The sequence below is a fragment of the Elephantulus edwardii genome, unplaced genomic scaffold (genome assembly GCF_000299155.1).
Source record: "Elephantulus edwardii isolate Elephantulus edwardi_28Jun2011 unplaced genomic scaffold, EleEdw1.0 scaffold00020, whole genome shotgun sequence".
In the NCBI taxonomy this organism is placed as follows: domain Eukaryota; kingdom Metazoa; phylum Chordata; class Mammalia; order Macroscelidea; family Macroscelididae; genus Elephantulus; species Elephantulus edwardii.
The window spans coordinates 1,733,002-1,749,827 of NW_006399770.1; the positions used below are offsets into that span (position 1 = coordinate 1,733,002).

Consider the following 16,826-nt stretch of genomic DNA (forward strand, 5'->3'; position numbering starts at 1 on the left):
CCATTTTGAATAATATTGCATGAGTTCCTTGTGATTTCCTAACCGCTTATGTCAAGAGTGCTGATTATATAGACCCAAGCATGAGGAAATTATTAACGTCAATCTCTTCTCCATCCATCATGGTGCTGCCAATTGGCCGGGTGGTGAGAATCTTTGTCATCTTATGTTGTGTTTCAATCCATATGGAAGACTACCGTCCTTGACTTTCTACAGCAAGCACTTCATGTCCTCCTCAGTTCCAGCAAGCAAGGTTATGTAATCTGCATATCAAGTCTTCCTCTGATCCTGATACCACATTCCTCCTCATAAAGCCTAGCCTCCAAACGATCTGTTCTGCATACAGACTAAAAGATATAGAGAGACAGGACACATCCCTGACACACTCCCTTCCTGATTCTGAACAATTCTAGTGTTTCCCTGCTATATTCTGAGGGCTGCTTCCTGGTCAGAGTAGAGGTTTCTCATCTATTTCTCGACAGGTCCTAAAATGTTCTTTGTGATGATGACTATGATGCCATTCCTCAAGTCAGCATTCCTAAGACAGCAGACCAGTATAATTCAGAATAGCTGACATCAGTTCATTTTAGTTCACCAATGCCCAGGATATTAATCCTAATATATCCTGTTAGATCTCTGAAAACCTCTAATTTTCTTAGATTCATTATTTCCCACGTTCCATATTCCAACTACTAACAAATGTCTGCAGACGTTCCTTCTCATTTTGAGTGGCCCCACATCAGCAAATGAAGGTTCTGAATGGTTTACTGTTAACATCGTTAAGGTCAATTCTACTTTGAAGAGGCATTTCTTTTTGGTACTCTGAGTGCTTTCCAAACTGAGAAGTTCATCTTTAGCAATCTATCAGACAATATTCTGTTGCTATTCAAAGTAAAGTTATCATTGGCTAATATTTTTTAAACAATTAGATTGCCAATCTTCTTCCTGATCTGTCTTCATCTGGAAGCTCCACTGAAATCTATCTACTATGGATAGCCCTGCTATTTGAAATACCAATGGTAAGTTTTCAGTATCATAGCAACATGTAAGCCACTTAAGCATACCAAACAGATGCACGAGTGGTGAATTTCAATTAATAATTGTTCCAATTGAACTTTAATGACAGTTACTCTAATTTCTTTTGTCCTACCTTGCATTGTACCCAACCTATCACAAATATTCTTCTAAATGAGGTTGTAAAAGAGACAGAAATATTCTTTTTTGGGTTATTTTCATTATGTTTTAAGATTTTCACTTCTACAATCTAGAGGAATCCTAATGAACAATGATTAAGCACTCAGATGCTAACTGAAAGGTTTTCAGTTTGAATCAACCAGTTAAATTTATAAAAGAATGATTTAACAAATGCTCAAATAAAGATTTACAGCCTTAGAAACTCTACAGCCGGTGGTTTTAATTATTTCACATTGGGTCACAATAAATCAGAATCAATTCAGTGTGCTAAATGACTCATTTATAATTTATGAGGAAGAATGTGGCATCAGGATTGGTGGAAATTTCATCAACAACCTACGTTATACAGATGACACAACCTTGCTTGCGGAAAATTAGAAGGACCTGAAGCACTTGCTTCTAGAGGGTCAAAAACTATAGTGTTCAATATGGATTGAAGTTCAAATATGGAAGACAAAGATTCTCGCCCATGGGCCAATTGGCAGCAAATTGAAAGATGGAGAAGAGATTGAGGCTGTTAGCAAATACAGCTTGCTCAGCTCCGCAATCAACACTCAACACCAGCAGTCAAGAAATCAAAACATGAACTGCACTGGGAAAACTTATCGTCAGGGACTCTCCAAGGTACTGTAGCGCAATAATGTCAATCTGGAGATTAAGGTGCCTAAGCCATTCCATGGTCTTTGCAATTACTTGCTACGCATCTGACAGTTGGACATGCTCAGAAGGGTGGTACAGCAGTGGAAAGGAAAACCCTGGATGAGATGGATTGATACAGTAACTAGGGCAATGGGGGTAGGTGTGTTGGAATTAATGAGACTGGCACAGGACAGGGAAGGCTTCAGAGCTGCTGTACACAGGGTAACAGGCCACTCAATAGCACATAACAATAACAACAACAACAACAACTAACCTTAAACTTGGTGATGTACTAATGGGTTTCTAAATTTTGCTGGTAGTAGTAAAAGAACTTCAAATAAGGTTATCATTAGGTTAAATTTAAAATATTAGGTTAAATTGAAAATAAAGAGTAAAAAAATGAAAGTGATAAAAATATGTTATATTTACTTCTCTGCTAGCTCATTTCATCCATTAGAAGCTCTAGGGAGAAAGACTGTCAATCCCTTCCTGTGCAATTTACAGCCTCTGCAAATCCACTGAAGGGTCAACTAGGAGTCAGTTCCAACTCAACAGAAATGAGGTTGGGCTTTTTCTTGTTTTGGGGTTGGTTTTGGTTTGTTTTTTTTTTTAATTTTGTAATACTTAAGGTTTTAGCAAAAAAAAAAAAAGCAGTAGGAAACGGTCATAATTTATTTTGGTGGTCTATGTCCTCATAAAAGCAAAGAAATACTACAAGATCTTTACTCATCAGCCACTGTAAAAAAGAAAGAAAATAAAGAAGGGGAATAAAATCATATGATAAGGGCAGAGAGTGGTTTATAACCACTGAATTTTTTTTTATTTTTTTGCCCTAGTTAAAAATAAAGCATGCTCCATTTAAAAGCCCCAAAATTAATTAAAGTAGAAAAATATGGTAGCTAGAGCATTGCAAAAAAAGCGTTTATTTTAGAGTTGGAAATGTGAGTCTGAATTTAGGCTCTAATATTTTCTGCTGTTCCCATCACAAAGAAAGGTGACCCAAAAGAGTCAATATAGAATAGTATCACTGATTTCACATGAAAGCAAGATTCTACTGAAGATTATCCAAAACCAACCCGAACAGAACATCAGCAGAGAACTGCCAGAAGTCCAGGCTAGGTTTACAAGGGGTCGTGGTCCTAGGGATATTGTAGCTAATGTTAGATGGATCTTAGCTGAAAGCAGGGAACATCAGAGGAACTATGCAAAGGCGTTTGACTGTGTGGATCATAACATACCGTGGCTAACTCTGAGAAGAATGGGAATCCCAGAACACTTGACCATGCTAATGAAAAAACTATACTTGGACCAAGAGGCAGTTGTCAGAAAAGAGCAAGGAAACACTGCATGGTTCAAAATTGGGAAGAGCATACACCAGGGATGTGTCCTGTCTCCATACCTTTTCAATCTGTATGCAGAACAGATTATCTGGGAATCTGGGCTCTATGAGGAGAAATGTGGGGTCAAGATTGGTGGAAGATCTATCAACAATCTGTGTTATGCAGATGACACAACCCTGCTTGCTGAAACTGAGGAGGACCTGAAGCACTTGCTGGAGAGGGTCAAGGACTGCAGCCTCCAATATGCATTGAGGCTCACGGTTAAGAAGACAAAGATTCTCACCGCTGGACCAATTGGTAGCATCAGAATGGATGGTGAAGAGATTGAGATTGTTCACAGCTTTAGTTTGCTTGGCTCCACAGTCAACACTCTTGGCACCAGTAGCCAGGAAATTAAAAGATGCATTGCCATAGGAAAGTCTGCTGTTAGAGACCTCTCCAACGTACTAAAGAGCAATGGTGTCTCTCTGGAGACTAAGGTGCATCTGATACAGGCCATGGTCCTTGCTATCACTTGTTATGCATCAGAGAGTTGGATAAAAGGAGAATTGGAAAAGAATATTGAGGGTTCCATCGACTGCTAGGAAAACAAAGAGATTCATCCTGGAAAGGGTTAAACCGGGCGGCTCCTTGAAGGCAAGGATTTTGAGGCTTTGTCTAACATACTTTGGACATGTTGTAAGGAAGGAGAGGTCCTTGCAGAGGGACATTATGCTTGGGAAGGTGGAGGGACAGGGCAGGACGGGAAGGCGGTCTATGAGATGGATTGATTCAGTGACTGGAGTAATTGGGATGGGAATGTCAGAGACAGTGCGACTGGCACAGGACAGAGCAGAGTTTACAGCATAGGTTCGCTATGAGTCGCAAGCAACTTGACAGCACATATCAACAACAACATTTTCTCCTAATTAAATTATTTTGTTTAAATAAAGTTTTTATCAACGGACTAGGTTCTGTTATGATAGGAACCATGTTCAGTGCTTTCAGACTAGCTCTTAGCACAATAATCTGGCAGACAGCAAAGAAAACAGTAAATATTTGTAGAACAAATGATCTCACAATTTTTCTACCCCGAGAGTGAGTTCCTTAAATGTAAAATGAGAACCGTAACAGCTCATAAATATCATGTAAGATTTGTAAAGTACCTAGCAGAAGACATTCCTTCTTTGATTTGCTAAATTCAGTATTCTTTAGGTTATCCACAATGCAGAGAATCAACTGCTTTTAATAATTTCTTCTTTGTTATCTAATATTTATATGGACTATACTGTTGTTTACATATGCTCTCATGTTTGTCTTAAAGACTTCCTCTTTAGGGCCTATCTTAGAATGTAAGGATTAAAAGTAAATAATCAATTCATAGTTGTTTTCAGATATTGTAAAATCACACAGGAGGAAACTGTCTTCCTTCCTTCTCCTGCAGACTAGCTGGTGGATTTGAACATTGTCCTTTTGTGTCTGTAGCACAACTCCTTACCATCTAGGCCACCAGAGCTCCCTTAACATATGCTAAGAACTCAATATATGTTATTGTTGTAAGGTGCCATCAGGCCAATTAAGACCCACAGCAACCCAATGAACAATAATTCTGAACTTGCTCTATCCTGCACCATCCTTACAATCTCTGATATGTTCAAATTCATTGTTAGTTACAGTTACTATGTCAATTCATTTTAAGATATTTTCTAGTGTTTCTTGGACTCTTTACTAAAAGTGACTATAACTAGCAAAATACCCACAATATACATAAATGAAATACGATGTAAATGAAAGACTGTATAAAACATAATGTACATTCATTAAACGCAATGTATATGAATGACTATATCAATAAAAATGTGATAAAAAAAGGGAAAAACCCTTATCTAAGTTTCTCCTTAAACCCTTATAATTTTTTTAGGATTAGTGTTTTAAAGATATAATTTAATCACAAATTAATCAGCTTTTTCTTGTATGTCTTTATCACAAAATGATTAAGGTTTTTTTACCATTTCATGTATCAAACTGACAGATTTGAGTATGAGATTACACATTCAGGCACAGAAAACAGAATTCTCTGAGTATACATGTGTATTTAGAGAGCTATTTCAGAAATCAGTATGGATTTTGTTTAAAAAACACAAAATAAATTAGTATAAAATAAAAAAAATTAAAAACCTAAAAAGACCAGGAAAGGACAGATATTAAAATAATTAAAAATACATTACTTACCTTTGCAAATAATTCCTGCTGCTGTCTCAATAATTCTTCTTCAGGGATGCCAAGGTTTTCCAATCGAGAATTGGCCTTTCTTCTTTTTAATGCTACTGTCTTGCATTCTTGTAAAACTTCTTTTACTTCACTGATATAAGAGCCAAAGCCCAAACTTTCTAGTGCTAGAGGGAAAATACAAAAAGGTGATAAAACATTGCTTTTCCCTATCAATGGAACATAATGCTTTTGTGGGATATTAATTTTTTTTGAGGGAATATTTTGTTGCTTTCTACTATTTTATAACTGTATTGCAATTATTTGGGAGGCTTAAGTAAAAATATTTAGTCAATTTGCTAACTATTAAATTGTCAATTTTTTTACAACTTAGAAATACTGCAGAGCGTAAGCCTTCACTATTCCATTTCTTTCTGATGAATTTTTTGAAACCAAAGTATTTCCTGTAAGTTTTTTTTTAAAAAGGCCAATGTGAAAACATGTAGTTTTACTAAGAAAATAGTTTTCCTATACCACTAAGTCAAACATCATTAAATCAAGCACTTTCTCAATACAAAAAAGATATGCACTTTTGTTGTTGTTACATGCTGTCCAGTAGCTTATTACTCATCATGACCCTATGTACAACAGCTCTGAACCCTGCTCTATACTGAGCCAACCTTACTATGTTAGGAATTAACAAATACAGTTTATGTCACTTGACATAAAATGGTAAAAGACTGGTAGCACATGATCTATTAAGTTAAATGAATGGGATGAAAGATTAGATAAGCTTTTCTTTTTGTCTAATATACCAACAGGTAAATATTTTTAGCAAAGACAATCAAATTGCCAATTTTAGGACATACTGGTGGAAGTATTTCATAAAATTCAGTCCACTAACAGATTTGTCTTATACCATAAACTTAACAGGACACACTACAAAAAACATTTCCAAGTGATACGGCAGGAGAATGAGAAAGAAGGAAAATTTAAAAGACAGCAAGTATTAACTAAAAATTTTTTAATTTTTCACATTTAGAAAGAAAACTGCATGAGAAAAATCATATACTCTCCAAAAGCCTTCTGAAATCTAGAAAGATAAGCATGAAAAATTACTTTGACTAACAACTAAGAAGCTCATGTGCATTATATGTTAGCCTGCTAACCTAACCAAAAGGTTGGTAGCTAGAACCCATCAGTCATTCTAAAAGAGAATTCTTTAGGGAGAAGCAATTTCCTTAGCTACAGATGTACAGCTGTAGAAAAACTGATGCAGATCAGAAATGGAAAGGACTCTAGAGTATAGCTAAAGAGCAATGATGTCAGTTGTTTGTTTTTTCCTTAATGATGTCAGTTTAAAGACTAAGGTGCACCTGAATCAACCATGATATTTTTAATTGCTTCCTATGCATCTGAAAGTTGGACAATGAACAAGGATGACAAAAGAAAAACTGATGCCTTTAAATTGTGGTACTGGAGAAGAGTACTGACTAGACCATGGACTGCCAAAACAACAAACAAGTCTTAGACTCAAGGATGGTGAAACTTCATTTCACATACTCTGGGCATGTTGTTAATAGAGGCCAGTCCTTGGAAAAAGATATCACCTGGGAAAGGTGAAAAGTCAGAGAAAGAGAAGGATACCTTCAACAAGATGGACTGACAGTGACTGTAACAATGAGCTCAGGTATATCAGAGAGCACGAGGATGGTACAGAACCCTTCATAGGGTTGCTATGTTGTTGTTGATTGCCATCGAGTCGAGCACAACTCATAGCAACTCTATGTCTTTTCTATAACTGCTAATGCCTTTCTATAACTATCATTGTTTCTCCAAGTTCATAGAGTTTCCATAGGTATGTGTTTTAAGAAGTGGATGCCACTCCTGCTTCTAAACCTGTTTTACAACTGGGAGCTCCACCAAACACTGTCCACACTGGGAAACCATTATGGCATTTCACACCCCAATGGCACAGCAAACTCAGATTACCTCAGTACAGCAAACTGACAGAGTGATGTACAAGACAGAGGAATGTTCCTCTAAAACACAACACTAGTCTCACTTAGCAGTGGTTAAGTGTCGTTGAGTCGAATAAGAGACCTGTTTTATACTTAACATCATTTCTTTACATTTATAGAGGCATCTGGTTTAGGAAGTGGATGTCACTCCTTGTTCCAAACCTGAACCAATCTGGAAGCTCCTCCAAACAATGTCCATGATGGGCAACCATTAAGGTATTTGACACAAATATGGCAGACTGATTCAGCAGGGTCATTCTAAGTAAAATCTGATTTCTTTGACTCTATTATCAAGATCTTCCAGTAACCCTAACCTAATTTACCTTTTCCAGTTTTATTTCTGCCATTAAATTCTTACCTTCTTTTGCTAATTCTGACCAGTCAATATTTAATAGCAGATACCAGAGCTCCCTACATTTATGTTGATGGCAATGCATTTGAGGCCCAGTTCAAACCCATCTTCAATTAAACTTGCCTGATCTTCTTACACATATATAAATTGCTGTTTGGAAATGAATTAGATCCAGAATTTGAAAATTTGTTGTCACAGTATTATTATTTGTATAACTTTGGAAACTTAGCTCAGTGTACCCCTCTATTCACATTTTTTTCCATCTACGAAATCACAATATCAAACACTTATTTCATAATATTGATTAAAAAGGTAAACATCAGAACCAAGTTGCCATGGATTGACTCTTAGGTCTGCTTTTTACTAGCTAGCTGTGTAGCTCTAGGAAAGATTCTTTATTTCCAGGCCTCAGAGTTTTCTCAAGTCTAAAGCAGGAATAACAACAGTGCCTACATATCAACAAATTGGGTTGTTATAAAAATAAATAAATTAATATAAATGAAGAGCTTAAAATATAGCCTTGTCCACAGAGTATAAAACATGCAATATTATACTATTAGTGAGCTCAGGTGGCCCAGTAGGTAAGGAGTTGTAATGTTAACCTAAGGCAGACAGATTGAACCCATCAGTTGCTCCTTGGGGAGAAAAATGGGCTTCTGTGCTGCAATTTACAGAATCTGAAAAAGTTCAGCAATGAGTTGGTTCCAATTCAACAGCAACGAACCACTGAAGAGGTTCAGCTATACGCTGGTTCCAACTCAACAGCAATGAGTTATTATACTATTGTTAGTATATTCAGCACAGTTAAGCATGTAAATGATTTATTAATTTGAATATCTTAATTTTTTCTTACATTTATAAGACAACTGTAAATGCATAGACTAAATAAATTTACATTCGAAATATATACAAATACACATTATCACATCCAAATTCATATCAAATAAGCACATTTACAATATGAAACATTAACAAAATCAACAGATAAACACACAAAAGAGATATACTCTTTTAAAATAGAATGAATTACTAGACTAGACATTAAGAAAATCCACTCCAACCACCTTTAGCCATGAAGGGTCTGAGTTAAAAAATAAACTATTTACAGCTGACAAAACAACTTGCAAAAAATTTCCAAGTCCAAAGTTAAAATTAAAGAGCTGTTATGTTTAACTGTGTATACTCAATAAAATAGTTCAACAAAAACAGTCATAAAGTTATTTTCAAAAAAAGGCACTGATTTTAAATTTTTTAAAATGTACTGGCTAATAGGTATCAATAACTAGATTACACCATCAAAATACGATACTGAACATCATTTTAAACTATTTCCACTTTACAAAAGGAGAATCTCAGAAAGGAAATGGATATAAGCAAGGTCAGTGGTAGTACACATTGTTCAGTGTATAAGAGTACCATATGTGCAGGGTTTATTCAGGCCATAAAAATCCAGATAAGTGTACTTACTAGGATTTTTCTCCTGAGGCAGATAGAAAACAAACATCTTTTGTTTTCTAGATACATGTCTGCCACTCTCTACTACGTGTCTTAAAAACAACCCAGAAAAGGCCATAGTATGCTTAGGAGTAAAGGTAGGGGAATAACTTCGAAAGCCATAGTATATTTACGGGTAGAGGCAGGAGGATTATTTTGAAGACATTCTTTCAATTTAATAAAGAATCTAACAAGACAGGTACTTTTTTAAAAAGGTAAAAGTTATATTTTCCCCTAAGCAACAATAATTTTAATAAAGTCCTATCTTCTTTTACAAAAGTGATAAATTCCTGAAATGTATTGCTATTATATGAATCTGTATGAATTACATTATATTTCAAACACATAACTTAAAATATATTAAGAGCCTAAATATATTAATGGCTTTTTGAGTCATTAGTTTGCCAAAGGTTTCTTAAAAGCCTTAAGGCCTCTATCTTCCACAGCATTTACTGCTGGGAATCAAAGCAACAACGACAGACCAATGGCAGAGTAAGAATCAATTATCATTCATGAGCAAATATCAATTTTCATTCACATTTATATCCTTAAGAGCACAGTACCAAGTATTCAGTAGCATTCAATAAATGTTACTTGGCAAAAGGAAAATAAAACCAAAACCAAAACAAAAAAATTTACAACTTTTAAGAATAATAGTAAAACCCTACTTGACTGAGACAAATTGTAAATTATATATTTCTCTTTGGAGTTAAACCCCCTCCCCCAAACCAAACTGCATATTATTTAAGCAATACAATACATCGTCCTCATTATTATTGTAACTTCTCTGCAATCAGAGATGCCACCACAATTCTAAAACTACCTCATCATCACTTTCCAAAATAGACTGTGGTTTAAACTTTGGCGAAAAGTTACTAAGAGTGTGATTCATAGACTAGTCCTAGAATTGCCTTGAATGGCTGGGTATGAGTTAATTCAAAGCTAGCATTTAAGAACATTCAGAACAAATTTTGCCAAGTGACTTTTTTTATATGTATTTTTTAATTATGTATTTTTTCCACTTCATTTTTCTATTGCTCCATTTTAACGGTGTTTTAGGAAAGTACCAGTATGAAAATGACTGAAGGTGGGGGCAATCCTACACTGCAGACAGCATGGTGCAACACAAAAGGCGTAGAAACTTACTCTCAGAGACTTTTAAAACTTTCACTACTTTCAGTTACTATTCTTTTAAGCCTGGGGGGGGGGGGGAGAAGTAGAGAATAAAAATGCAGGGAAACAATACCAGGCAAACATTCTGACTTTCACTTTGAAAATGCCATCATGATGTAAAGATTAAATGTAAAGGACCATTAGTTTTATAGTCTAATCAGTATCACTAGGGCGCTCTGGTGGCTTAGTGGCAAGGAATTGTGTTGACAAACCAAAAGCAATCAGTTGAAATCCACCAGCTGCTCTCTCTGAAAAAGATAGGCAATTTCCTCCCATGCATTTTACTGCCTCTGAAAACCACTGAAGGGTTATTAGCTATGAGTTGGTTCTGACTCCACTGATGCTGAAAAACAGTATCACTACATGTTTTTAGATTATATCTAGTAAGATTCCAACCTTTCAAGCCCTCACTGATTTGTAATAATTTCAAACTGCACCTGAAACCATTAAGTATTATGGTGAAATCATTGTTAATGGATTTGCCTAAGGCCAATGTATTTCCAGTGTATAGTCTGCAGCTCTTGATTCTCAATGTTAATTTGTCTCATAATACAAGAAACATATAAGAACTTACTCAGGAATATATATTCAAAGAAAACAGCAAAGAAAGGAAAAAATCTTTAAGAGCTTAGAATTCGATATTGAAATCTGAAATCCTTGTCGAACACAAGTAAAATATTTTTAAAACAAAAATAACTACGATGGTGAATTTCATACATTAAACGGCAACAATATGACCTCAACTTGAACTTTATTCAGTGTTGATGGAAAAGTACAAAAGTCATAAATACCTTTATTTCTCAATAGTTTTTCAAAATATACCTTAAAACACTTAAAATATAAGCAAACCTTAACTAGTTCCCTAAAGAGATCTTAATAATGCATAATAAAAATTTCTTAAAATAATTAGGTAACATGGGCTTAATAAGAAATTATAAATTTAAAATATCTATTATTCATATTGGGGAAGAGAATTAATGGGCAAAATTATGAGCCCTTATCCACTTGACAAAAGTAATGCTGCACAGTGGAGAAAGAAAAAAGTTAAATTTACAAAACCATAATAGGTCTATATATGATATTTTTAAAAGAAAAATTCAGGCTCAGTATACAGCTTCTGTGTAACTTTCTGACTCATCTATTACATTGAATTTAGTCAGAAATCTAAATATACCCTATAATAGAATAAACTCTCCCCAAGAAGACAGACTGTAACATGTTATTATATTTTTGGAACTATCCCGCTTTTGCGGGGCAAACAAATGTTTAGGAAGGTCCTGTTGAAATAATGCATTTTCATTAGAAAAGCAATGCTGAATTGCAAAATGAAATTTTATTACCTGCATGGGATTCTCTTGTGAAAGATTAAATGACAGCAATCATACACAAAACATAAAAATAAAAGCACAGAAAAATAGACAACTTGGCTTTAATTGTATTTGCTAGAGTAATTCAGCACATCAAAAAAGTAGGAAAAAATGTAAGCTATTAGCTTTTAGAATTCTAAAATATCCTGAAATGGCAGAGTATGCTTTAAATCTACCATAAGCAGATCATTACGGACCAAAACGGAATCATTTAATTCTTTTGTCAATACTGACAGTAAAATATTGGATACAGTGACTATGAGCCTATGTGTTCTCTACTTGCTGGAATTGTAGTCACCTTTCAAAAAAGTTCATTATAAAACTGTAATGACAGTATCTGCCTATGAAAATTATTACATTAAGGATAGCTTCTCATCCCTACACCTCCCACTCCATCCCTTACCCTAGGCTTCAAAAGCACTCAAGAGACTGTTGAAATTTTAAGGCAAATTACCAATCAAAGTTGAATCCAACTATGTGTAAATAGTACATGTAAAAAAAAAAAATTCACAGAAAGTGTTTTCCAAAATATTAAGACTAGTAAACATGCCCCATTCCAGAAACGATCAGAATTTGCCTGCCCCCCACCCCCGCCAAATTCCCATTATTATACTAGGCTAAATTCTAAAATGAGAAAAAAATTAAAAAATTTTCACAAGTGCTATTCACTGGAAGACTCCCCCACCAAAACGGGAATCACAGCAGGTAAGGACACAGAAACTTTCCATTAAGGGGGAAAAAAAGTGTCTCTCACAACCTTTCAATGCAAGTTTTTAGTCATATTCACATTTCACTGAACGATATGAGAACACTCACTTTCTTCCTTACATAACGGAATCGAAAAATTTCTGGAAACTCAATGAACTTATGAATGTAAAATTTAAAGCAAAAATGTGAGTCCTGAACATCAATGAACTTTACCAGTCAGAAAACATTCCTGTTGAGCACGTTTTAAGTCATGTGTTCAGAATATTAAGCTTTCCCTCTACCTTAGTGAACAGGCGGAGTGGGGCAAAACGTGCTGTCTCCACGCTTTTAACTTTCTAGGGGAGGCGGCTTAGTGGTAAGGAATTGCGCTTCCAACCCAAAGATCCAAGTTCGAATCCACCAGCGGCTCCGCGAGAGGAAGGGAAGACAGACAACCTCCTCCCCTGCGATTTCCTGCCTCTGAAAACCAGCTGGAGCGTCAGCTATGAGGCGGTTCCCCACATAATAACAAGGGAGAGCTGCCGAGTTTCTCAGTTGTCATTATGTAGGTACAGCTACGGCCAAGGCAAGTCTGGATGAAAGCACGAGGGTCTACAGTGGGATTTTCCTAAGATGCCTGCTGCCTCCTTGCCTGTGACGTTACTAACAGTACCTGCCAATGCACAAGAATGAAGGCTTTGACACACACGGCTCGAGCGACTAAGCAGGCTGTCTCCCGGCCCCCGTGTTAAACCAAATCCCCTCTGTAAGACTTACCTTGTATGACATGCTCTGGTGAGATGGTCTTCTTTTCTGATTTGTTGCAAATCTCATTGGCTTCAGAGGATATAAGGTGGATGAATTCAGTGCAGCAGTTCACCACCAGCTCCCGGGCATCGTTGGCCACCCGGACATTGGGCAGAGTCTCTTTGATCATCTTATTGATAGCAGCTCTGGGTATAGTGAGATCATCATCGTTGCCAGAAGAGGAAGCCATCGTACAATCAATCCTCTCTCTCGCGCCTGACTTTTAAAAAAAACTCCCCAGGTCTGGTCCACGATTCCCGGGAGATTTCTCAAAAGGCTGCCGTCGGAGTGACCCGGAGAGGCGCTCGTTGTAGAGGATGCAGAATTCGAGGGATTGGGGGAAGGAGAAGTTGGCTCGACAAGAACGGGAAGCCCCGAGTGTGTGAGACGGAGGGCGAGGATGGGAGGAAAGCCGGAGGACTGAGTACTCTGGGGACAGCACTGGCCCGGCCGACAAGGGGAAACGGCGTGGTTCGGAAATCCGAGCGGCTGGGAATCACCTTCTTGCCTCCTCGGAGGGGCGGGAGCTACCGCCTGCACAGTCCCCAACGGTGCCGGAGCACAGACAAGATCCAGGGACGCTGGCCTCGCCGCCGTACCGGACGGGCGCCTAGCTGACTCGGCTCTACAGAGCCCGAGTCGCCGCTGCCGCCGCCGCCGCCGCCCGCGCCAGCAGCCTTTGCCGCCGCCTCGGCCAAACCATCCTTCAGATACCCGCGCCGCTGCCTTACAACATGTCGGCCGTGGTCGCGGCTGGAACTGCAGGGGCCACCTGCGGGAAAGCACAGACAAGAGTCAGGCGCAAAGGGAATCGCAGTGGCGGCCGCTGCGGCCGTTTATCCCGAACGAAGATCGGTAAAGCTAGAACGGTAGCAACGGCGGACCCTCCGGAGACCAGAGGAGGTTTTCTGGGAGCAGCTCCCGACACTCTGTGCGCCACCGGAAGTCTCAGCCATTACCACTCCCCCCAGCCCCCACAACAGACCGACTTCCGGGTGTGGCTGCCACCCTTCCTCCACCCGCGCCGGCTAGAACGGAGGTTATTCGTAGTCGCTTCCATCGGTCCTCTGCCGGGACACCGCCCGCGATCCCGCCCCTTCACGGGCTCTCAGCCGAGCGCGCACGTGCGCCTCCGGTGTCTGGGAATCTGGGGCTTGCGCTCATTTCTGGGCTGGCTCTGCTGTGCGGAGTCGGGTGGGTGAATTGATGAGAAAAGCTCTTATCTTTTCGTCTCTACTTTCCCACGACCGGAGGAGGCCTCGCAACCCTTGCCTAGCCTTTTTTTGGGAACAAAGAACCACTGGTTAACTTTGAAAGAACTCTGCTCTTTTGTAAGGAGACCATATTGGTCCTAAAAGCGGAGGTAGACTGGAGGCTTAAGCGCAGGGTTTATGAGAGGGTGGCTGAATCTCATATACCTGTGTCTGGAAAGAGAGCTTTTGAAAAAGTTTAACTGACCTTAACTTGACTCAGTCACAACATTCTATGTCCTGCACCCATTTTTACTCGAGCAATTTGCCCAGTTACAACAGAGGTTAAGGTTACACTAGAAGTCAGATCCGTCGTTTTTTAGCGTACAAGAGCCACCCTACGTGGTTTCTATTTAAGCTGTATGTCATATTGCATTGTACTTTTGTCGCAAGGAAGGATGTTAAGGATCTTAACTTGGTTTTTGCTTCTGTCCAAGGTGACTTGTAATAAAATACCCAAATCGGGTATGAAATCCTTCACTCACACACACACACACACATACACACACACACAAATGCATTATTTAAAAACTAAATTTGTCCTCCTGTCTTTTGGGCAAAGAGGCTATTTTATAAATAATTGGGTGTAGAGAATTCTAAAAAGTAGCTCAAGACAACTCCTGGCTGACTCCATTGGATTTCTGAGGCTGTAAATCGAACCAGAAGAGAATCCTCATCTTTCTTCTGAGGATCCGCTGGTGTAATAGAACTGCTAGAAAGGCTTAGCCGTTTGTTATGAGCACAACTTCTTATGAACTAACAAACCAGACCTCTCTAAAAAGTAAATGGGATGCCACTTAAGTGTTTGAGAACTTCTTTCTTACATGTTATTATGTATTCTTGAGTTGGAACTGACTCATAGCTGACCCTCCAGAGGGTTTTAGAGGCAGTAAAATTTCACAGGACATTGTCCATCTTTCGTCAACAAGTTCTTAAATAGTTCTCAGTAAATTGAAGGGCAACTGGATTGTTTCAAATGTTTTCTTCCAGTAAAAAGCCTATCCTAGATGTTTGGCATCTCAAGGTCTTTTTCAGTTTATTACATTGGGGTTTTGTTTTGTATTTAAGTAGCATTTTCTTCAGGCCTCTAAAATGTAGATGATTAATTTTTGGTTCTAGTAAGTTTAGTCAAGACAATTTCTTTGAGAAAAATAGTTTTGCATTTTCAAAATAGAAACATGACACTATAGGTTTAAGTGTAACCACTTCACGTTCTTTTGCTCCTGAAGGAAAGAGCTCAGTAGCTGTATATTAGGTGACCCTACCCACCAAACTAGAATTTGGAACATTTTCTTTATGAATTATGTTGAATCAACTGACCTAAATGTCTCTGGAGTTGATAGGCCTTGTCATTTAAAGTACAACCAGGGTTCTCCTTAGACGTAAGGTTGCTGAGACTTTGTCTCACATACTTTGGGCATGTTGTTAAGAGAGTAACTCAATCTCACAAAGTGTTTGTATGTGACTAAGGAGTGCACCCTATGTATGCCACACATATACAAATGTCCATAACCATTAGTCAAGAAATCAGATTTACCTGTCACCTTGGTAAAATCTACTGTCATGGACATCTTCAAAGTTCTAAGGAGCAACAATAACAGTTTAAAGACTAACATGTGTTAGGCTAAAAATAAAAATGGAAGTTGAAGCTCAGCTCAGAAATCCCTGTGTCAGGACATCTTCTAAAACCAGAACTCAGAAATCCTATGTCAGGACATTTTTTCTGAAACTAAAACTCAGAAATCCTATGTCAAGACATTTTTCTGAAACCAGAACTCAGAAAATTCTATGTCAGGACATTTCCTCAGAACCAGTTTCCCAAGACCAGAAAGAAACTTTATGTGTGAATGAGCCACTGCAATGACCCCATATAGATGCCCTAAGCCCAACCCCCAATGCTACTCCACTTACTGAGATTGCCTGCCATGCAATAAACTCAGAAATGTTTCTGCCTCGGCTTGGTTAATTAGCTTCGATCCGAAACCTTTCATGTGTACTTGATTTAAGCCATGGTCTTTTCCTATTACTTACTGTGCATCTAAAAGCTGTAGTGTTAGAGAAGAGTATTGAATATCCCATGGACTGTCAGAAGAATACACAAATATGTTTTGGAGAAAGTACAACCAGGGTTCTCCTTAGACGTAAGGGTGCTGAGACTTTGTCTCACATACTTCGGGCATGTTGTTAAGTGAGCCTATGCCTTGAAAAGAAGATATGCTTGCAATGGTGGAGGAACAGCAAGAGAGGACTTTTAAAGGGACCCTCAAAAAGATGGACTGTAGCAAAGGGTTCAAGTATATCAGAGATGATGAGGATGG

General features: G+C 38.1%; 1 protein-coding gene across 1 annotated transcript in view; it reads right to left on the reverse strand.

The window, feature by feature from the left end:
* Nucleotides 1-13,448, reverse strand: part of DR1 (down-regulator of transcription 1, TBP-binding (negative cofactor 2)) — a 23,398-nt gene extending 9,950 nt beyond the window's left edge. Inside the window, exons 1-2 of the mRNA XM_006882412.1 lie at nt 13,229-13,448; nt 5,382-5,545 (exon numbers count right to left, since the gene is read on the reverse strand). Of these exons, the coding sequence (XP_006882474.1) occupies nt 5,382-5,545; nt 13,229-13,448 (384 nt within the window). The remainder of the gene's footprint in view (nt 1-5,381; nt 5,546-13,228) is intronic.
* Nucleotides 13,449-16,826: the final 3,378 nt, after the last annotated feature.